The sequence below is a fragment of the Populus alba genome, chromosome 19 (genome assembly GCF_005239225.2).
Source record: "Populus alba chromosome 19, ASM523922v2, whole genome shotgun sequence".
Lineage (NCBI taxonomy): Eukaryota > Viridiplantae > Streptophyta > Magnoliopsida > Malpighiales > Salicaceae > Populus > Populus alba.
Genome location: NC_133302.1, coordinates 20,899,244 through 20,922,478, shown reverse-complemented (window position 1 = coordinate 20,922,478; position 23,235 = coordinate 20,899,244). Strand labels below are relative to the sequence as shown.

The window sequence follows — 23,235 nt, the reverse complement described above, 5'->3', positions numbered from 1 at the left end:
TCAATTTTCCAGTGACGTGGGCTCAAATCCTGGCAAACATCTGCAAGCCACTTTATTGTATAGATTGCAGCTGCCAAAGTTCCCACAGGCATTATACACACTGCATTTGTCTTTCGGCTCCCACCATAGCTTAGACCTATTTGTGTTATAGCTCAAGTATTGTAGCTCCCCTTTAACGTCCAACCTAATCCTTGTATTACTAAAATCTGAGAGTGATATATTTATTCCGTTGAGTATTGAAGTTGGATTAGAAACAGAAATGGATTCAAAACCTTTGGTGAAGTTCGATAGAAAATATTCTATAACATCAGGCATTCTTTCTGGTCTAAAGAAATCACTTGACTTCCCACTAGTCCAGTGCTTTATATAGCCATCGGAGATAACAAACTGGTCCCCTTCTTCATCTAGCTGAAATGTGAAGTTACCTTTTTGTGGATCAACTTCACTTTTCCATGAAGTCAATTTTAGATTCACACTCATCTTCATACCTGAAAGAAATGTATCAGTTGGATGGTCAAAGCTTTGCCATAGAATAGTTGTCAAAAGGGTATTCCTATCACCAAAAACCAAGTTCCCAGAATCTAAGAGCTTAGCCAACCGAGACCCTGGTTTTGATGTTGATTGAAGCTCTGTAGACCAAACAAGATTTTCATTTTTATCCAAAATCTTGAGGTTCCCATCATCTGTGACAGCCAAAACTGCTCCATCATCAAGAAGTGGGCTGTTTCGATTGGCAACCCACACAACTATTCGTGGATTCGTGTAATACCAAATTCCTACGTAGCTTTTGTTTTGTTCAGGAGTAAAGAACCCCAGTTCAAACCTTTTTCCTGCTGAAACAAGAGTTTCTCCACCATCATGACTAATCAAACTACCAGCATATGTGATGGTATCTCTAGCAAAGCAACATAAAAGGGAGGAGCATAATAAGAAGGCATAAGAAAAGAAAACGGTTGATAGCATGCTATGCATTGCACATAGATCTCTCTGGTTAAGACCTCTTCTTACCATCAACCATAACCATGAATGTATCACTAAGGCCAACTGCAAAGCAAATTTTCACTGCACTTGTTCTTTGTTGACGCTGACCATAAAGGAAGGGAGAGGATGCTTTACTGAATTCAAAAAGTCAATCATTAGAACACGACAACATTTTCCTTGTCATCGGCAAAAATTTAAAATTGGGAATATGATACTATATATGTGCCGGTAGTAGTTATGTTTTAAAATGTCAATCACTAACTAGTTGTAAGCAAACGGAGGAGTGATAAGGAAGCGAATATCCATGGAATTCAATAGTAATTGTAGACTAAAACTAGATTTATGACCCGTCATTTGCCACGTTTCGGAGTTTTTTAACATAAAAAAATGTTAAGAAAAATAATTCTAAGAAGAAGTCATTGGTTTAATTAGTAATTTAAATAATAAGAATAAAATAAATACAACATAAATAAATAAACTAGTAAGAAAATTGACAAGAAATAAAGGCTAAAAAGAAATTGACCAAAGCCGTCCAAATTACTAAACAACCCAAAGTTAAAGGTCTACGAAACTAAAAACAATTAATAAAAACAAAAATAGAAAAAACACGGTTAAAATGGGTTAACTCATAAACTCTATGACCTTTAACATAAGATTGAGATAATCTCATATATATATATATATATATATATATAAAGAGAGATTAAATCAAATTAAAATGTGATAACTCCATAGAAAAAAAAAATCAAAAGAAAAAAAAGTTGAAGCTCAATTTTTAGCAACTAAAATGTTGAATGAAAAAAATTAAAAAAATATATATAATTTAAAAAAAGGTTGAAAAAAAGTTGATATAAGTCAACTCAGGTCAAAATGTAAAATTTTTTGATCCAGTTGTAATACTCAATGTTGAAAAAAACTGACTAAATTCATAAAGTTTAATTATTAAATAACTCAATATTAAAAATAATTAATTAAAAAAAATCTACAAAAAAAAAATAAACTCAGGTTACGAATTTCACTAAAACAAATGTGCATGCCTTGATATAGTATTGGTCTGACCATGTTTGGGGCAATATGATCCTTTTCTAGCCTATAAATAAATGTCGTGTTATTACTTTCCCTCCCATTGTTGTGTCTAGCTACTCTAATATACCTCAAAGAGTTGCTAAAGTTTTAAATTCTAGTAAAAAAAAAATGACATTTTTATTTCAGTTCATCGTATTTATATAGCTATCCTAAATTTTAGTCTCAACATTGATATGATAGAGATTTCTTCAGATATATATAGACATGAAAGACACAATTAACATTTCTTGATATATATATATATATATATATATATATATATATATATATATATATGATTGTTTGGTTATACATTTATTTTTCTTAGTGTGTATTGAAGATTGTAGTGCATAGTGCTTTTTAAAATAGTTTTATTTGAAAATATTTTAAAATAATATTTTATTTAGATTTTTTTTTATTTTTGACATCAATATATCAAAACTATCATAAAATACTAGAAAAAAAATATTAATTTGATGTTTTTTCAAGTTAAAATTACTTTTAAAAAATACACAAAAGCAGAAATAGAAGCATTTTCAAACACAAGAAAAACATTAAACTTTAAAACGAAGTAATTTGTTCATTGCCAAAGTTCAACTTTGAAGACGAACTGCTGCTTCTTCTTCTTTTTTGATACTGTGGATTCACTCTCAAGAACCAAACAATGGGAGAGAATTCATTAACTTGAGATCTCCAACAATTGTATATTTATATATGGGTTGAGAAATGCAAGTGGTAAGATTTAAACTAAAAAATTCCTTTTTTTTAATTAACTCCTTAGCACTTGAATATTCATAGTTAAGCTTTTACCTTTTCTTTCTTGCCTGCTGGAATTGTGACGTAGCGGAAGCTTTGAAGAAAACAGATAACCGTCTGTTTTGAAGGAAAGTAATTGTTCGAGTCCACGAACACAAGTAATGCTCGATTCCACGAGCCAGAGAATGGAATTCTCTAAGAGAAAGTTTATTAAATCTGAATTAAAAGTTATCTTACAATGAAACTAAGCAGCTCTTATATAAGCTGCACATCCTAATTCAACTAGGAAAGAAATAACTGAATTGGAAAAAAACATACTAGAGTTCTGATGTTAATTAACTTCTAATATTTAAAGCATAACTGAGAGTCCTAAGCTAGATTGGAGAAGCCAGCTGTTGTTCCTGATTTTTCTCTGCCACGAGTTGTTTGTTGCTGGTTCAACTATAGCTAGCTTTCTCTTTGGCCATCAGTGATGCAGGCTGCAACGTTTGGTCATCAGTGATGCAGGCTGCAATGTGTTCTACATCAGTCTCCCCTGCGTGAAAAGAACTCGACCCCGAGTTAGTGATGTGTGAAGACGCCTCATCAGGGGGATGATATGCATACAAATCTGCGACATTGAAAGTAGAGGAAATGGCCATGTCGGCAGGAAGGTCGATGATATAGGCATTGTCATTGATTTTGCGTTGAACTTGGAAAGGACCATATTTCTTGTCTTTCAATTTATTGTATGTGCCTACAGGTAGTCGTCCTTTGCTCAAGTACACCATGACGAGGTCGCCGGCTTGAAATATCTGGGCTCTTCTCTTCTTATCAGCTGCTGTTTTATATTTGGCGTTGGATGTCGCTAGATTGTGCCGCACTTGGTCTTGAATAGTTGCAATTCGTTCAGCCATGTCGTCTGCTGCAATACTTACACCAGGAAGTTTAGGCAGGGGAACTAAGTCTAAGGCATGTCGAGGTGGACAGCAGTAAACAATCTGGAATGGTGTCTTTCCTGTAGATCGGTTGAGCATGCTATTATAGGCAAATTCAGCTTGAGCAAGAGTAATATCCCATTGTTTCGGCTTTGTACCGGAAAGACAGCGAATTAAGTTCTCGAGAGTGCGGTTGACTACTTCCGTTTGTCCATCCGACTGAGGGTGACTGGTGCTACTGAAGTTCAGGGATGTGTCAAAACGCCGCCATAAGGTTCTCCAAAAATGGCTTAAGAATTTGGTGTCTCTGTCTGAAGTGATGGATTTAGGAACCCCATGTAGACGAACAATCTCTTTGAAAAACATATTTGCGACATGAACTGCATCCGCGGTCTTTTTACAAGCAATAAAGTGAGCCATTTTTTAGTACCTGTCGACGACAATGTATACGGAATCAAATCCGCGTTGGGTGCGTTGGAGGCCTAAGAAAAAGTCCATGGAAAGATCCTCTCACGGTGCTGCTGGAATGGGTAGAGGCATGTATAAACCAGTATTTTGGGATTGTCCCTTGGCAGCTTGACAGATGGGGCATCTCTTAACATGACTGCCAACATCACGTTTCAATTATGGCCAATAATACCGCTCTTCAACAAGGGTTATGGTTTTATCTCGTCCTAAGTGTCCGCTCAAGCCTCCACCGTGTAATTCCTGGACAATTTGAGCTCGCAGGGAGCTCCTGGGGATGCACAATTGGTTGCCATGAAAAAGATACCCTTCCTGAATGTGTAACCCACTGACAGGGGTCCCGGCTTGACACTTTGCCCAAACATCCTGAAAGTCTTCATCGGTTGAATATAATTCTTTGAGGTAGTCAAATCCTGTTACTTCAGTTTGTAGCGTGACCAGTAGCAGAGCTCTTCGGCTTAAGGCATCAGCTGCCTGATTCAAACGACCTGCCTTGTGTTTCAAAGAGAAGCTGAATCGTTGTATGAAGGAGATCCAACATGCATGCATCCGGTTGATATTGTTCTGGTTGTTGAGAAATTTTAATGCTTGATGATCACTGAATATGACAAACTCCCGTTGCACTAGGTAGTGCTCCCAGACTTTCAATGCACGAAAGACAGCATATAATTCCAGCTCATAGGTAGACCATTTTCGACGAGCCTCGCTGAGTTTTTCGCTGTAAAATGCGATTGGCTTGCCGTCTTGAGATAGAACAGCACCAATGCCAACAATAGAAGCATCACACTCTACCTGAAACAGTTTATCAAAATCTGGTAGTGCCAAGACTGGGGCAGAGGATAGTTTATCTTTAATCAACCTAAAACTCTGCTCTGCTTCTTCTCCCTAATGGAATTTCCCCTTTTTCATGCATTCAGTAATGGGCGCGACAATTCGACTAAAATCCCTCACGAATCGCCTGTAAAATGTTGCCAAGCCATGAAAACTACGGACCTCACTTACAGTTTATGGAGTTGGCCACTCTCTAATGGCGCTGATTTTTTCTTCATCCACCTTAATTCCATCTGCACTGACAATGAATCCCAGAAATAATAAGCTGTTGGTCATAAAGCTTCACTTCTTCAGATTAACATACAGCTTATTTTGCCGTAGGATTTGAAGTACTTCTCGTAGGTGTGCAACATGATCAGCTTCGGTTTGACTATATATTAGTATATCGTCGAAGTATACCACTACGAATTTTCCTGTAATGGATTTTAATATATGGTTCATGAAACGCATGAAAGTGCTGGGTGCATTGGTTAGCCCAAATGGTATTACTAACCATTCATATAATCCCTCCTTTTTTTTAAAAGCAGTCTTCCATTCATCGCCTGGCCTTATCCGAATTTGATGGTACCCGCTGCGCAAGTCAATTTTTGAAAAGACTTTGGATCCGGATAACATGTCTAGCATGTCTTCTAACCGAGGGATAGGAAATCGATATTTAATAGTGATTTTATTGATTTCCCGACTGTCGATGCACATGCGCCAACTGCCATCCTTCTTCGGGACTAATAATGTTGGAACCGCACAAGGGCTCATGCTCTCTTGTACCAAACCCTTTTTGATCAGTTCTTCAACCTGTTCCTGAAGCGCCTGACTTTCTTTGGGGTTCATCCGGTAATGTGGTCGATTAGGCAAGCTAGCTCCTGGCATTAAGTCAATCTGGTGTTGAACGTTCCGTATGGGAGGTAACCCATTAGGTAGTTCAGCGGGTATAAGTTCCTGAAATTCTTCCAGCAGAGGTGTCAGTGTTGGGGGGATGTTATTGGATTCCTTGCAGGCTTCTCCTCCTACCACTATCGCGAAAATCTCATAGGCTTCCTTGGCTTCTTCCATGAATTGTCCTCCGTCCAGTAACATTACTGAATTGCTCTTTGTTTTTGACTTGATGTTGATGGGTTCTTCTTTCATTGGTCCTAGCACGACCTTTAGATCACCCTTCATGAAGACATATACGTTATCACGACCCCGATAAGTAGCATCCACATCATATTGCCAAGGGCGGCCCAAAATTATATGACAGGCATCCATTTCTACTACGTCACATATAACCTCATCGACGTAGTTCTTTCCAATTGAGAATTTAATGTGACAGGTTTCGGTTATCTTCACTTCATTTCCTCGCTTGATCCATCCAATTTTATACGGGTAAGGGTGCTTTCCAGTTTGCAAACCAAGTTTAGTAACCATGATTTTTGACACTATGTTCTCGCTACTGCCACTGTCAATAATAATATCACAAACTCTTTTGTTTACAGTGCATCTGGTTCTGAAGATCTTGTGCCGCTGGGATGGTTCTTCCTGCTTTGGAGTAAGTAATAGCTGTTGGACTACTAGTGAATGTGATAAGAGCTCTCCCTCATCACCACCTGTTATTTCTTGTTCTTCATAAGCATAGACTGCTTCATTCTCTTCTGCCTCACGTCTGCAATCCTCTCCTTATTCCACTAGGTTGACAGTGCCTCTCCTTGGACTTTGGTTGGAGCGGTCCCTGGTTGTCCACATCTATAGCATTTATCCCCTGCTGGACGAGCATAAGGATTACGGGGTGCTATCTCTGGTGGTGCGATAGAGACTGGTTGCGTGGGAGCCCCGTTGTTGCTTACAGCTTTAGAGAAGAATGGTTGTGCCATGGGAGCTTTGCCTTTGTTCATCACCACCCGATTATTGTCCACGAAACCTCTTCCTCCGAGTGTTGTCTTTGTTCTGTCCAGTTGGGTTTCCACCTTAATAGCTAACGCTACTGCTTCAGTCAAGGTATATACTGTCTGCATTGCCACCCGATCTTGTATAGTCCATCGTAATCCTCCAACAAATCTGGCCACCTGTTGTGCTTCGGTTTCCAACAGGTTATTTCGAGATGATAACCGATGGAATTCTTCTAGGAAAGTCTCGACAGTCCTGCTTCCTTGCTTGCAGTCTTGATATTGTTTAAATAGAACTTGTTCATAATCAGGAGGTAGATACCTGGACCTTAGTAGCCACTTCTTTTTTGCCCAGGTCTGCACCATGCCCTTTCCCTGTCGCAATCGCATGGTTTGTAGTTGTTCCCACCATGCCGAAGCCCCTCCCAGGAGCCTGTATGCTACTAGCTTGACCCTTTTGTCTTCAGGGATGTCCATATAGTTGAAAAATCGTTCAACTAACACCAGCCAATCAAGGAATCCTTCAATCTGAAGTTGGCCATTAAAACTGGGAAGATCCATCTTCATGCGAAACGTTTGTCGGTCTGGCTCTCTTTGGTCTCTCCTGCGATTACCTTGAAGCATGGTTTCAGCTTCATCTTCGTCCTCGCTCAAGGTATCGTCATAGATTGGTTGCCTTCGTGGCATCCCTGGATGGCGTTCAAACAGAACGTCAGTTCTGTCTCTATAGGGGTGACGACCGGGAGGGTCATTGCCCCTCTGATGGTTTCTTGTTGTTAGCTTAGCAAGGGTTGCCTGGATCTCTCGTAATGCCTGACGTGTTTCATGCTGGAAATTCCTGAATTCTGTCCTAGTAACCAGAGTATCCTCACGTTCACCGCTGCTGAGGATTTCGCTCTCGTTTCGTGCATTCTCCATCAGTTCAGGATTAAGCATGCTCTGATACCAACTGACGTAGCGGAAGCTTTGAAGAAAACAGATCACCGTCTGTTTTGAAGGAAAGTAATTGTTCGAGTCCACGAACACAAGTAATGCTCGATTCCACGAGCCAGAGAATGGAATTCTCTAAGAGAAAGTTTATTAAATCTAAATTAAAAGTTATCTTACAATGAAACTAAGCAGCCCTTATATAAGCTGCACATCCTAATTCAACTAGGAAAGAAATAACTGAATTGGAAAAAAACATACTAGAGTTCTGACGTTAATTAACTTCTAATATTTAAAGCATAACTGAGAGTCCTAAGCTAGATTGGAGAAGCCAGCTGTTGTTCCTGATTTCTCTCTGCCACGAGTTGTTTGTTGCTGGTTCAACTATAGCTAGCTTTCTCTTTGGCCATCAGTGATGCAGGCTGCAACGTGTTCTACATCAAATTGCCTCTTAACTACTCTTGCATTCCGAATTTCGTGTTTCATTGCTGTTGATGTTTATTGTTTTAACACATAATTGCTACTTTTACAGATTGTGGTTGTCAAAAGTTGATAATCATTTTAGACCGCGGAACCCTTCTTCTAGCAATCTGCTTTTATTCCTTCACATTTTATTCAATTATTTCCTTCCTATTTTGTGTTGCAGAATCAATTTGTTGCTTACATCCTCCGGTTCTTATCCCCGCATATTCTTCAATCTTCTGTTTGTGAAAGCATCAATATATTTTTTTTCTTTTATTGTTGGGTTAATTTTCTGTTGAATTTACATAATTGATAGAAGCATACAACCTCATCCTTTGCCTTATTTTCTTGATGATATGGTGAAGGCACCAGATATTATGCTGTTTGGTTGGCAACGGAGAAAGAACTGGGATTTGGGAATCATTACACAGATCATTTTGAGACTCATGGGGAGTGTGATAATTAAGGAAGCAAATGTAATTTTATATTACAATGGACACTCATTCTGAGACAGGGATTATAACATTTTCTTTGTATTTTTTTATTAAGATGATGATAAAAATTTATCTTCTAACGAGTTTACATATTAATTGAAATTAAATTACATGTCCAAATTTCAAATTTAGTATCTGTTTTTTTTACCGTTGAAACTGTATTTTGAATGTACTTTAAAAGCGTATTTAGCTTGAAAAGGCTTTTAATTAATGTTTTTTGTTTTGTTTTCAAATGATTTTAATCTCAACTAGAATATATATTGCATAATACCGATGGAATAATTCATCAATATTAAACACTCATTTTGCGAGGAAAACTTTATTGACAGAATGATGGACGATAAGTGGTCAATGAAAGACTTGTCTTTGATGATTTCTATTTTGTTGGTTATTATGTCAATAATATAATTACTAAAAGATTTTCAAAAAAAAAAGTGTGTCAAGCAAAAAAAATTATCAGCATTATTTCATCAATAATTTTATCGATGAGTATGACAAATCACTGAAAGAATAACCGGTTGGTAATTTCATTGATGATTGAATTCATATAACCGACAAAATTATCTTGTCGATGATTCATATAATGTTAGTGGCGATTCTTGTAATTTTTTTGAACTCTTTAAATCTTTCAGACTAACTTATTTAATTGGTAATTCTATTTATAAAATTCAATGGCAAAAATATGTAATTATTTTTCAACTTTCTATAATTTTTTTAGGCACTTATTTTGTTAGTGAATCCATTAGTAGTTTATGTAATATTAAAAAAAAAAAGATAAAAAAATAAAAGAAATAAAACTAAAAAAAAAAAAACTAAATTTTTATTATTAATTTGAAAAATATCAGTTTGAATAAAAATTATTTAAAGGACAGAAACTACAAAGGGAGAAAGGAGACAGAAGAACTAGGTGAACAATGAGGTAGACCACATGGTGATCTTCAACCTGAAAAGATAAACAACTCAGCCAATGAAGATGGGATTTGCTTTTCCTTACTTCAAATCGCAAGTCAATATCTCTCTTTTATTTATATTGTATGCATCTCATGATAAGTAAGATCTGTCTTCTACTCCCAAGATTGTTTTAAATTCAATCAAATTTTTTTAAAATTATTATTTATCTATCATAAAACCGAGTTGAGAAAGAAAAAAAATCAGGGGCAAAGGAAGAGAAGAAACTAGAAAGGGAAGAAGGAGATGAACCATTATTCGAGGCAAAAGCTTTCACAAGAAATTTTAATTGTAACATGGATCACCAAGGCTTCATAATAGCTCCTCGTATAATCGCTTATGTTTGTTTGTTTCTAATAAACTTGGATCATTTTAGTACTAAATTGAATCGTCTGAACCTTAACTTATTCTCATATAATTTCTTGGACAACTAGAGATTTAGAGCTCAAACTCTATTACGAGGAACCAATGGTCGATATACTATGACCTCTTCGCATATCCTTGATTGTAGCGTTTGAGATATTTTAAACCCGATTTCTATCATGTTCACTGAATAATTAAGCCTTTAACCACAAATTCAAATTGAGTTATGGATGAAGGATCATCCATGTATCTATCCTACAATTGGGTATTATATGTTTTTTGAAGAAAAAAAATCAACAAATTTTAAAAAAATAATAACTTAAGAACAAAATTGTTAAGATCCAATTTACTACAAACTTCTAAGCTTGGTTATTTACAAGTTATTGCAACCTTTTTTCCTATAATCTTTATTTTCTATGCGAGTTTAAACAAAAAGTTTAATCGGTCTTGGATTGTGTTTAAGAGTTGTAGCCTTTAATAGAAAGCATATACTAACTTTTTCCTTCACGTCAATTTTATAAAATAATTAATTCATTAAAATTAAAAAAAAAAAGATTAAAATAAAATAATAATTAAAAAATTAATATGTATATACTAACCTTAAACTTTTTGTATCATGCATCAATTTTAGGCTTCCAATAAGGATTTTTAAAAACTTAATTCCATTGAAACAAAGATACTTCTATTAGTGATTTCATCACCAATATTCTTTTACGAGCAACCTCCATATTTGTAAACCTGAAATTATATTTGTTCATTAAAATTAACTATTAAAAAATTATTCTCATTGTTTTTTTTTTAAATCATGCAAGGAAATAAAACAAACTTGCATGCTTTAGTCTGATTTCCATTACGCAATGTACTTCTCAATATATACATTCCGTGCATATCAGACACCCCTTTTATGAGGCAGCACTCATCAAGCTTGCATCAAAAAAGGGTGTATATGCCTTAAGTGCCTAGTTATGGTGACAAAAAAGGGTGTATATGCCTTAAGTGCCTAGTTAAAAGCGCCACTAGAAGAACTACCAATGCTCTTATCCATATTACACGTTAATAACTTTATCTTTATTATCTAAACAAGTTGAGCATAAAAAAATAACATTTTTATTATATCTTATTTAAAAAAAAAAATCAACAATATCTCTCTTGCATGCGAGATTACCTAAGATTTTCACATTATTCTCTCTTACAAAATCAAAATCTTAATACCAATTCCACTCAACGCAGTAAATTCTCATTAACAATTCTAAAAATTTGCACAGCACCATAACTCAAACAAATCTTTCTCTCTAACATAATTAAAACAATATTATTAACATACTAATTAACTACAACACATAAACCAAGGTGAATCAATCAAACAAGATTCTTCTCTTCCAGCTTTGTTTCAACATAAAATCTAACTTGCATTAAATTAGGGATTTTCAATCCTTATCAATAATTCACAACATAAACAAAATTTAGAATATATTAATTTCAACATAAAATCTATTATACAGCATATGATTTTCTTACACCTATTCTGGAATTCAATTATTCCCTTTTATTTCTTCCCTCTTAATTAAACTAAACTAAAGCTAGTGCCAATTCTATGGTGGAATATATATATATATATATATAAATGAAATTAGAAATTCTAGATTTAATTGGGGTTTTTTACCGATAAATAATTAAATATTTATTAAATTTAAAATTTTATTAGAACTTAAGGTTTTCAATTAAACCCTAGGTTCTTCAATTAAACCCTAAGCTTTCTAAAAACCCCTAAAAATCATGTCATCATGAAGGGGGAAAAACTGAACATTTTTCTCTCATTTCTATTATACATTTGTTAACTTAATTAAACATTAGAGCGTTTCTTATATCCATAAGGGACTTGTTTTTCAGAGCAATGCTAGAGATAGAAGAAACTCACGGACCAGTCACAGACACGAGTTTTTCACAACTTCATATCACAGAGAATATGAGACTCTTGACATTTTTTGCCACCAATCTTCCTTTGCATCACCTTCCTTGTTCCCAGGCTGCAAAGAACTAACAGAAGCTCCTGACCAATCATTTTGTGCAAATGGAACGAGACCTTGAGAGCATTCACAGAGGTTCAGTGAAGTCTCATGAAGACAGCCAATACCCATGACTTTTTTTTATTCATTCGACACATTTCGTGGGATCCATAAATATCTCTTACCTAAAAAATCTTTGAAATTTCATCTTTTAAACCCTTGAAAATCCATCATCAAATTTAGAGTCATTTAGGTCATTCATAGATGGTCAGGCATATGACTGTCGTGTTTTCATATTATTATTATTATTATTATTATCCAATTATATTATATTACTAGACATGGGCTCATTACTTAGATATGGGCACGAGTAACGACATGGGTTTTTTTTTAAAAAAAAAAAACAATTTACTTAAATGTTGGAAGTGCGTTTTAAAACAAAAGAAAACTCTACAACTCAGAATAAGCTTGTTTATTTTTAATTAGATAATAAAAAAAAAATTAATGATAGTAAAAGGGCAAAAATTAAAAAACAAATATCACAATAACTTGAGGGGGAAAAAACAACGATAGTAAATTGACAAAAAAAAATAAAAAATAAACATTTTTTCTAATAGCGGAAAAAATAATGTAGTTTAATTTTTAATCAATTAAATATAGAAGAACAAGATTTGATAAAAAAAAAAAAAAAAAAAAACAAAGAAACTGACTCAAGGTAACACGATAGGCATGTAACCTAGACAATAAGGGTAGATTCAGTCTGGGTTAACCCATCAGACTTATATATTAGATCATGAGATGAGAATAACCTTATAGAAAAGAAATTAAAAAAAAAACAACAATGCTAATTTTTTTAAATGAATAATGTCAAACAATGAAATCAAAAAATAAAATAAAATAAAAAATAGATATCAACCCCCGTTAACTTTCCAAGTGACATAGGTTATTAGACTGGAAGCACCATAGATGGAATAATTGTGAAGTCTAATCCCCAACAAATCAAATGATGAATGACAAAATTAAAAAAAAAAAAATCAATTACACAAAAAGATCCAAAACAAAAACTTTAAAATTAAAAGACTAAGGATAAAAATAAAAATAAAAAAAAAAATTAGAGGGCAACTATAATTTTTTTATTGGAGAATGAGATTGAAAAGAAAAATAACTTAAATAAAAGGACAAAAAATCAAAGGACTAAGGACCAAAATTGAAAAAAAATAATATGTCATAAACTTGGATTGAATGATAAAATTCAAAATCAATAAAACCTTTACAAAAGGGCTAATAAAAAAATTATTAATCAAAAGAATAAGGACTAAATTGAAAAAAATAAATATAATAAATTAGGATTAAATGATGAATTTAAAAACAAATAAAACTTTTACAAATGATTTAAGAAAAAAAATTATAAATAAAAAAAACAAAAAATAAAGTTAAAATATCAATAAAAAAAATGACCAAATTTTAATTTTTAAAAAAGGAAAGAGAGAAAAAAGAAAAAAAATATCATGGACAAAAAATTACCGTACAACCACTGATACGCATTACACCAATTTAAAAAGGACAAAAGTGTTTTCAATGAGATGGTAAAATAATATTTTTGCTTTCAGGACATGCTGCTTGAAATGTATGGGCTTTTCCCACACCCCATTAGTTTTTTTTCATTTAAATAATATTAAAGTTATGTAAAAAGGCTAAATTGTTCTTTATAGATTTGATTATTTTTAGAAAAAGCAAAATGGTAATTACACCTTCACGTCATGTGAAGAGTAATCTAAATCTATGTTTACAAATACTATCCATTTCCATTTAGTTTTTTATATATATAATAAAATAATCAAGTGAAAATTAGCTAATGAGAAACAAAATAATTAAAAATGAGAAACAAAATAATTAAAAAGAAAAAGAAAAAAAATGATATGAGCTTGGAGGAGTATAATAATAACAACAATAATAATGATGATGATGATAATGATGATCAAACAAAAAAAACCAATGGTTATCTAATTATATATATGCGAGTAAAACTGTGTCTACATTCATGGTTCCCTTTATCATAATCTTGTGCTTCTCTTGACATCTTCGTATTCCCTTATCCCTTTCCTTTGGCTGTGGTTGGGGAGCATTTACCCCAATCCATCACTCATCAATTCCATGCTTTTTTGTTTATTTTTTTTCCCCGATAAAACCAAGGCTTATATGAATGTGTTCGATAATTCGATTACGCTCAAAGCAAGAATTGTTTGGAGGCCACTTCCTTGGAATATTTATTAATGGTGGAACCTACGTACATTCCCTAGCTATGATTTGATTGGATCATAGAGGAATGAAATAATTGATGATCTTTGATTTTGCTGCCTCTTTTTTACCTTTTCTTCTGTATCCACTACATCAAATATTCTTTAATAAGTGAGGGAGGGAGCTAGAACCCTCCCTAGCTAATTAAATGAAACATTTCATGTATACTCACCACTTGAAATTCATTTCACACATATTTCTGTGTTTTGATAATTGTTTCTTTCTTTTTTTACAAGGATGTTCTTCAATTTGTGATGGATTTTCATTCCATCCATGTCCAAATAAAACACCGAACTTAAGACTTAAATTATAGTAGGAAATAATATTTCATATTTGTGACTTAAATCAAGCAAATAAAATTTTAAAGTTTTTTTCCCGATGGTAGAGAATCATCTTGTATAGGCAAGGATGGAGATGAAGAGATGATTTAACCTCTTAAAGTTTAAAATATTAATAGTACGTTGAGAATACGGTAATGATTATTTTTAAAGTATTGGAAATATATTAAAATAATTTTTTATTTTAGAATTTAATTTTTATATTAGCACATTAAAACGATTTAAAAATATAAAAATATAATTTAAAAAAATATATTTTTTAAAATCTATCTAACTTTGTTTAAAACACAATATCAAACATGAATTTAATACATAAAAAATGTAAACAAAATTAGCATGTTCTCTACAACTTTTTTGGTTCGACATTAAAAAATATTTTTGTACTAGCTTGCATATCAATAGAGGTTAAATCTCTTATCTAGAAGATTTTAAAAGCACACATTTCACATTGATCAGCTCACATATATTAATCGAAATTAAATCTTTTCTTGGACGATTTTAATGGCACGCCCCAACATCGGCTCGGTGAGTGCATTCACATAAATTTTATATATTTCATGGGATGTTAAACTCGAGGAGGTTCGAATATAAAAAATTAAAAAAAAATGAACCTATTTTTGCAATAATCAAACCAGCCCTTTAAAATTTGAAATTATTATACTAGTAACTATTTTTAAGTATAATCATGATTATGTGATTGCACAAATCCCCATCATGCATCCAATTCATATTTTAACAACAAAAAATGAAACTTTAAATTCGTATAATCAGTAATATTTAAGATTTTACTCGATTACAAAGATAAATTCAGTAATTACTCAATTAAAGGAGTGAGATTAACACTCCATTTTTAGCTCTATTTTAATGTCGACACCTAATTCGTTAGTTATTTGTTTTTTCTTGTCTTTAAATTCCAGATCATTAACAATGATACATCATCAATGACAAAAAAAAAAAAATCAAAGCTTAATAATTGATATAGGTATTGTTTTCATATGGTTGAAAATAAATCAAAAACAAATAGTAATACACATGAAAAAGCCAATCACTTTATGTCAATTTGCGGTACCTCCACGGGAAGTCATTCCCTCCTCCTTAGGAAACTACTAGTTAGGTGGCTTGGCATCATTTTCATTCTTAAACTACAAGATATATGTGAATATGTGGTGTAAATCTTGTTTTTTTTTAAAAAAAAAATTTAATTTTTATATGTTTTGAATATCTTAAAAATAATTTTTTTAAAAATAAAAAATATATATTATTTTAAATATATTTTAGCACAAAAAATAATTTAAAAAAACAATCATAATTAAACTCTCAAACAGACAAACACCCTCCTCCTCCTTCTTGCAAACCTTCTTTTTTTGCTAACACAAAACAAACTCTTTTTTTAAGTTATTCCCAAATTCTATTTTAAACAAGAAATTGTGCATTTGAATCCTAGTCTTAAGAAAAAACACACATTACATATTCATGAGCCTCCATGGCATTATCTTGAGTTTGAAGTTAAGAAAAATCTAGCATCTTGCATGTTTCTACTTAGCAAAAAACATGAAGATTATTTAAGATTTTACTTTTCAAATATACATGAAAAAATAATAAAAATATATTTCCTAAATATTTAAGAGATATTATTAATGTTTTTACAAAAAGAGTACGCATTCTGTAAACGAGTACACTTTTAGAATTTAAAGCACCAAAACAGGACCACAGTTTTATTAACCAAGAATCCAATTCAATCTTTGCATTTGTTCTTTCCACATTAATGGAGTATAAAACAAAACCTTTGGAATTTTATTTTTAATCACAGCCATTGATATTTTGGTCTATAAAAAATCACAATCACAAATTGCAATCCACAAAATCTTAGGGTTAGCCAAGTTCCAACCTTTGCTTCTTCCTTGATCAAATCTCTCTCAAAATAAATAAATATATTTTACAGTTTTTTTTTTTCATTGTAATAATGAATTTTTTTTTCTAGCTCAAGAACAGCACAGAACAGCTAAATAAAAACAAAGCCTTTTTCTCTGACAAAGGCCATTGTCTTTATCAAAACCTGGCTAAAGAAAGGTAACATCTTTCTCTTTCTCCCTTAGTTTTTTGGGTGTTAATTACTTTTATTTTTGTTTTTCTCAAAATGAATTTTTTTTTTTTTTGTATATTTCTTGGTTTTGATTCATGTAATTTACTAGTTTGTGGAGTGGGTTTGTTTTTTTGTTTGAGAGAATGAATTCTCTCCGCTTGTTTTCGAGCTAAAAGCTCATCGTGCTTGATATCCTTGTATTCCTGTTTCTTTGTTTATTGCATAGTTTGGTCTCTTGTGTCTTTGAATAGCAGCAATGTGCCTCTCCTTCATAAAGTTCTGCCTTTTGATCTTGGGTTAACATTGGAATTTGCTATGGTTGGTTCTAGTTTATTTGCTGCTGCATTGGCTATATGTGGTAGCTATTTCCTTATTAATTTCTAAGGAATGATGGCTGTACAGTGTACATGAATGATGGTTAATTGCTTTTGGTTCTTGTTTATGATCCATGCTCGAGAAAGAAAGGTTCTTCAGATGCTATTTTTCGTTATCTAATTGCATCAAGTAGTTTTTTTTTTTTCTCATGCTTTGTTCTCTTTATTGGACCAATCCAATGCTGATCTGCATGTGTTACTGATACCATGGTTATCAGTTGCAACCCTACAAGCTGTATATTGTTTCCTTTTCTTTTGGTTTTCTTGCTTTATGTTTCTTGGGTGAAATTGCAGTAAATTTATCTCAACCTTTTTTTCTCCTTATTTTCAGGCCAGCATCTCTTATGCAGGTTAGGAATTGGGTTTTCCTAGTTGGCGAAGATTTTGGTTCACTCTGGCCGCCGCAACAAACTCAAAGCATTCTCACACCTCTAGGAGGGTGTGGGGTGATAATGAGGGTGTGATATTTCTTTGTGCTTTAAGGCGATCAAGATCATCTCATGTTTGGAGGCTGTGTCGTGTTTCAGAGGGCTTGTCGCTTGATTATGGCTAAGTTTTTCTAGGTTGCTGTAAGCTTGATGATAGTTGAAGATAACAAGTTAGCAAAGTCGGGTCTGGTCTCTGTTCTGGGCTCCTGGAGTCTGGACGTTAGGAAGAAGAAATACAATAGTTGCTTGCTGATAGCATTCTTAATGTAATTCAAGTCTTGGCAATTGTGGACGTGTAGCTTGTGTTAGTATTGTTACAATGGTTAGGTTCTCATGCTTCAGTGCTCGCATCCATTCTCACAAATCAAAGGTATGTGGAGGAATCACTGACTTGGAGGTAGCATCTTTGATGTTATTGTACCATGGCTTTTTCTGATCAGAGTTTTTGTTTCTCCTTCAGAAAACAGCCCAACCTTCTGATGAAGCAAGGCATAAGAGTTTAGAAGATCTATCTCATATTCAAGCTCTGCCATTGACTAAATCTTCAAGATTAATACTTCCAAAGGCACAAGCGGGTAATCAAATTAGTAATGGTGTCAGGGATGCTACAAGAGCTGATGTATCTGTTGAACAAAGCTGGAAATCTGACAAGACTGAGAACAAAATGGATGACAAGAATGACATGGGAGGCCATCAGACAAGGCTTATTAGGAAAAGTCAGTCTCTAGGTAGTGGATTATGCCATGAAGGAAGGGTTCTATGTGACAATGATACTGAGGAGATAGATCAAGGAGTCTATAGTGATTCCCTTGATCAGAATGGGTTACTCAGACCAGATGGAAGCAAGGATTCAGGAATAAGCACAACTAGTGAGCACGAGAAAGCTCTGCAACTAGGATCTTTTCATGGGAGTTACGGTTTTGTTAAGAAGGAATGCATATTCTCAATTGACAATCGTCATTATTCTGAGAAGGAAGGACCTGAAAATTCTGAAACTCCATTTTCTGGTGATGGTGGCAATTTATCTGGTAACCAGTCACCTCACAGCCCTCCTATGATCGAAAAGTCATGCTCTTTTTCAGACATGGGCCCTTATGCACTGACTTCCCATGGACATTCTTTTGAATATTTAGCACCACAATCAAGATCTTCTGAGGACCTACATGATCTAGGCAAGAGGTTGACAACGATTTCAATTCAGGGGGGTGAAACTCAGAAAATGAAAGAGCAAGGAAGGGATGATAACATGCCTAATACTGAGGAAAACAATATTGGAAGTTGTATTGATGAAGGTTTTGAGTCTTATAATTACTCAGCTTTGGCACAGAACTGGATAATGCCGGTTATGGATGAGGTGAACTTGGCAAAAGATCTTCAAGGAGAATCCTCCACTCAGCAGTGGGAAGAATTGCCGAGTAAGGATTTTAAAATGAAGCGTATCAAGGATTGGGTAAACAATCTTCAACACTTTGGCCCTTTGGAAGAAACAAATGGATTGCCTGGTACTGATGACCCAGTAAAGGGAGATTCCAATGATTTGACTTCTGCAAAGGTTGATAATAAGGACGCTCCTGGCATAGAAGCTGCTAAAAGATACATCTCTTCTTTGAGTGTCTCTGCTACCACGGCTCATCTGTCAAACCATGAGCTGGCAGTGATCCCATTTCTTGGTGTATTTGGTAGCCTAAGGATGCTTAATCTATCCGGGAACTCTATAGGTTTGCTTTTCAACTTCATCCCATTTTATTCCTTCCATGATTTTTTTATGTGCCTTGTTGAATAGCCTTGAACTAAATTTGTGTTTGTTGTATATACCCATTTGCAGTGAGAATAACAGCTTGGTGCCCTCCCTCGAGGACTTCATATGTTGAATTTGTCAAGAAACAATATTTCCACCATTGAGGGTTTACGTGAGCTTACCGCCTTCGTGTACTTGATTTGAGCTACAACCGTATATTCAGAATTGGACACGGTATGTTATGTGCTGGATTTTCGTTTGATGGTTGTAGCTTTCCTATTTGTTTCTCTTTTTTCTGTGGTTAGTGTTGAAATCTTCTATCATTATACGTGTTGATTCTTGTAACACTACTTTCTTTTATTAAAGGTCTGGCATCGTGTTCTTCTTGAAAGAGTTATACTTGGCAGCAAATAAAATAAGCGAGGTAGAGGGTCTCCACCGTTTGTTGAAACTGTCTTTGCTGGATCTGCGTTTCAACAAAATCTCGACAACCAAATGTCTAGGTCAACTGGCAGCTAACTACAGCTCCTTGCAAGCCATCAGCTTGGAAGGAAACCCGGCCCAGAAAATGTCGGAGATGAACAACTCAAGAAATATCTGCAAGGCCTTCTTCCCCATCTGATTTAACTTTCAATCGGCAGTCAATTAAAGCCAGCACTTTGAAAGACACAGCCGATCGATCAGTTAGGCTAGGCATCAGCAGCCATCAATTTGATCGTGGTCTCAGGTCAGATAACAAGGCTGTGAGAAAGGCTAGCCATGGTCTTGGTGGTGCAAGGCCATACCTTCATCAACTCATGCTCGTAAAGTCAACCTGTGATCTCAACTAAACGGTCAAGTGGAAGGCATCTCCGTTCACAACCAAGTGGAACCCAAGCAACAACCAGTCTTCGTCATCATGATCTCGTAGCAAACTCCTGAACTTTAGATCAGAGTCGTCCTCAGTTCACAGGAGTCGAAGTGAGGGGACACTGGAGCTTTCTAGGAGATTCTATTATGCCTTTCAAAAGTCCGGCTGGATCATTACTTTGGTTATATGGGGTTTCCTATCTCAGAATTATTTGTTACTCAAGGCAGTTGCACACTTGTTATGCACTAGAATTATCCTAATGTTTTGGTTTACCCTGATCGTGAGTGGTGTTTATTTTTCTTGCACTGTTGGCACTCTGAGGTGTTATTTTAATGAATTTGTTACCATAACGTCACACAAGAACCCGAGAGGAATGTGAACATTGGCTGTATGGTTTCGGATATTGAAGGTTCTCTCGATATGCAGAACCAAGCCTTTCTGCAAGTTTCATAGCCATGCTACTCTTCAATCTGCCTAATTTTCCTGTGCAATGGGGGGTAAGGCTCAAGCAATACTTTCTCCTTTTAAGTGGAACATATTGAAAAATAGCCCAAGTAGACCAGGAGCATAATGTAAAATAACATGTTGGCCAGAAAAAGGAAGGAGAGTATAATTTAACATCATCATGCAAGCTGCAATGTTTTTTACAAATCCAAGAGAAACCGGGGAGGCAAAAGATGTCCAGAAACAAGAAATAAAAGCCATGGAACTTTTTAAAATCTGTACAACTCCAAAAACCAGTTCAGAGACACTGAAATGCTAAAAAAAACCAAATTCTCAGAGATAATGAGTAAAACATTTAGATATGTAACTGGCAATACATCATCTTGATTAAAAAAAAAGAAGAAAAAACAGTTGAATTGAGTTCTAAAGAAGCCATTAAGCCAGAAAGGAAGTAATTATTCTGTCAGACATCGTGATCCATGTACAAGAGAAGCAACCTGGTTCGTTGTCCAACAAAGAAAATTATGTCTAAATTATACCCTATAAACTTCATGACAATCCACAGCCTTTCACATATTTTGGGCCTTAAAATTGTTAGCTGCAAGAAACATATATATACATATATCAGATTTGGTCAATAGATTGCAATAAACTTGGCATCTTATTGAGGACAAAATAACTAATGAGTTAATCGAATAAAAGGTATGATTAGAAAATCTGAACAATGCACATCTTATATTTTAAAAAAAAAAAAAAAAAAAATCAGTTACTGCAATAATTTTGTGCCCCATGCAGTAAATAAAACCCACAATTCATACTTCTCATCTTAAACCCTTTTCCCTTTCTGTACAAAATTTGGCGGGGGGGGGGGGGAGCTCATCAAGATTTACAAAGAAAAAACAAGTACAATAAAGCAGCACCTGAATCAGAGGGAGCTTGCAATTGCACCAAGCACATTTTTAAGCATCTGTGTTACAAGAGAGGTTAAGAGTTATACAATGATGACAATTCATAAACATGGTAGAAGTCAGGCAAACTAGGAAACATAGGACTAACAAGCGAAGAAAACACAGTTTAAGAAACAAATAAATCCAACAATGTTTATTACCAAAAGCATGAGAGAGAGTCAAGAGGTCCAAAGTCTCGCTGATATAAGTTCCAAAAAGACAGGAAACAGAGGATAGTTAGGCTATTTCCTACACAAGAATTGAATATAGATCTACCTCTCCTTTCCTATATCCCAGCCTACCACAAAGGGCCCAAAGTTTTATCAATACTCAGCTCATTCCTCGTAACAGATATGCTAGCCAAGGGTGCCCACCAATTTGCCAACACAACAAACAAGTTTCGATAGCTAATTCCCCATAAACGAACTAGAACAGCATCTATGAGTTTAGAAACTCGGAATATTCAATTCAACAAATCTATGCTAAGATTACTGTTTTTTTTTTTTTTAAATAAACTTTATTCCCTATAGAATTTTGGACAACAGATTTTTCTAATCAATCACCCAAAGCAAACTTAAAATTTTACAAGCAAGATCAAAAAAGAAATTCTCCACGTAGCATCACTAACATCAACACAAAACATACCTAAAATTTCCAAACCACAGCAAAGCAAGCAAACCAAAGCATAACAAGAAAAGCAAACAACACTATTAACCAAACCAATCACCTAACCCAAAATTTCCTCACACAAAACAAAACCCACATCACAAAATCAAGAACTCGTCATTTCATAGCTAAAAATGACGCAAAAAAGTTCCAAAATACAAACCTTTCAGCTCATCATCAAAACACTCCTCTTGGTCCTCCTCAGGCACAGGATGAAGACCCTCCTCGACCTCCTCACCAAGACCTCCTATTTTCACACTCTCTTCCTCTTTTACCATCATCATTACACCTAACAACACAACAGGACAAAACACAATGCTCACACAATAATCACTAACACTCCCTAATCTCCCACCACCAACAGTCCCTCCTTTACCACCCCCCATCTTTCTTGTAGCACCAAAACCTCTACTTCCCATTATCACAGCACTTAACCCCAACCTCTCAACTTCCAAACAAAGCCTCTCCTTCATGTCATGATCCTGCACTATATGAATCTTGAAAGGAACATCAGCCTCCAACAATGGTTTAGCCAGCAAATTGGCTTTGTTATTTGTAAAACTATCAAAATCATCCTCAAGTTTCTGCCTTTCTTGATTGTCAGAACTGTCTGGGTCATTTTGATCAAAAGGGGTTTTGTTGTTATTGATTTGGTGTTGAATGGACCCCCAATCAGCGCCGTAGAGGGCAGAGGTAGGCCGGACGTGGAGGAGGATCACGGCATCACCTGGACGGAGGTAGTTCTGGACCGCCCATTTGACTGCATATGCACTCTCGTCGGAAAGGTCCACGGCTATGGCAACACGGCGGTTGGCTGTGGGGGCGGTGGAGAGAGAAGGGGAGCGGACGCTGAGGGCGGGGAGTGGTGGAACTGGGAGGTCCGGTTCAGACTGGCATGGTTGTTTTGAGTTCATTTTGATCAAAGAAACGGGAAGCTTTTCTCTCGTCTATTTTGGGTTATGGTTGACTTTTAGGAGAAGGATGAAATCATGGCC

The 23,235-nt window shown here is 34.8% G+C and overlaps 3 protein-coding genes and 1 pseudogene across 3 annotated transcripts; 1 reads left to right on the top strand and 3 right to left on the bottom strand.

Moving 5' to 3' along the window:
• Nucleotides 1–1,072, bottom strand: LOC140955078 (G-type lectin S-receptor-like serine/threonine-protein kinase At4g03230). Its single transcript, XM_073406618.1, has one exon. It carries the CDS (start codon nt 1,009–1,011, stop codon nt 1–3), a length of 1,011 nt encoding a protein of 336 aa, XP_073262719.1. The 5' UTR covers nt 1,012–1,072.
• Nucleotides 1,073–4,343: 3,271 nt separating this feature from the next.
• On the bottom strand, nt 4,344–7,792 carry LOC118029140 (uncharacterized). The gene is made up of 3 exons (XM_035032951.1): nt 6,687–7,792; nt 5,415–6,654; nt 4,344–4,976 (listed from the first exon to the last, which is right to left on the bottom strand). Exons 1-3 carry the CDS (start codon nt 7,790–7,792, stop codon nt 4,344–4,346), a joined length of 2,979 nt encoding a protein of 992 aa, XP_034888842.1.
• An 8,764-nt stretch (nt 7,793–16,556) lies between these two features.
• LOC118029150 (uncharacterized) lies at nt 16,557–20,725 on the top strand (annotated as a pseudogene).
• A 1,121-nt stretch (nt 20,726–21,846) lies between these two features.
• On the bottom strand, nt 21,847–23,235 carry LOC118029148 (universal stress protein PHOS32). Its single transcript, XM_035032958.2, has 2 exons — nt 22,404–23,235; nt 21,847–21,872 (listed from the first exon to the last, which is right to left on the bottom strand). Exons 1-2 carry the CDS (start codon nt 23,152–23,154, stop codon nt 21,847–21,849), a joined length of 777 nt encoding a protein of 258 aa, XP_034888849.2. The 5' UTR covers nt 23,155–23,235.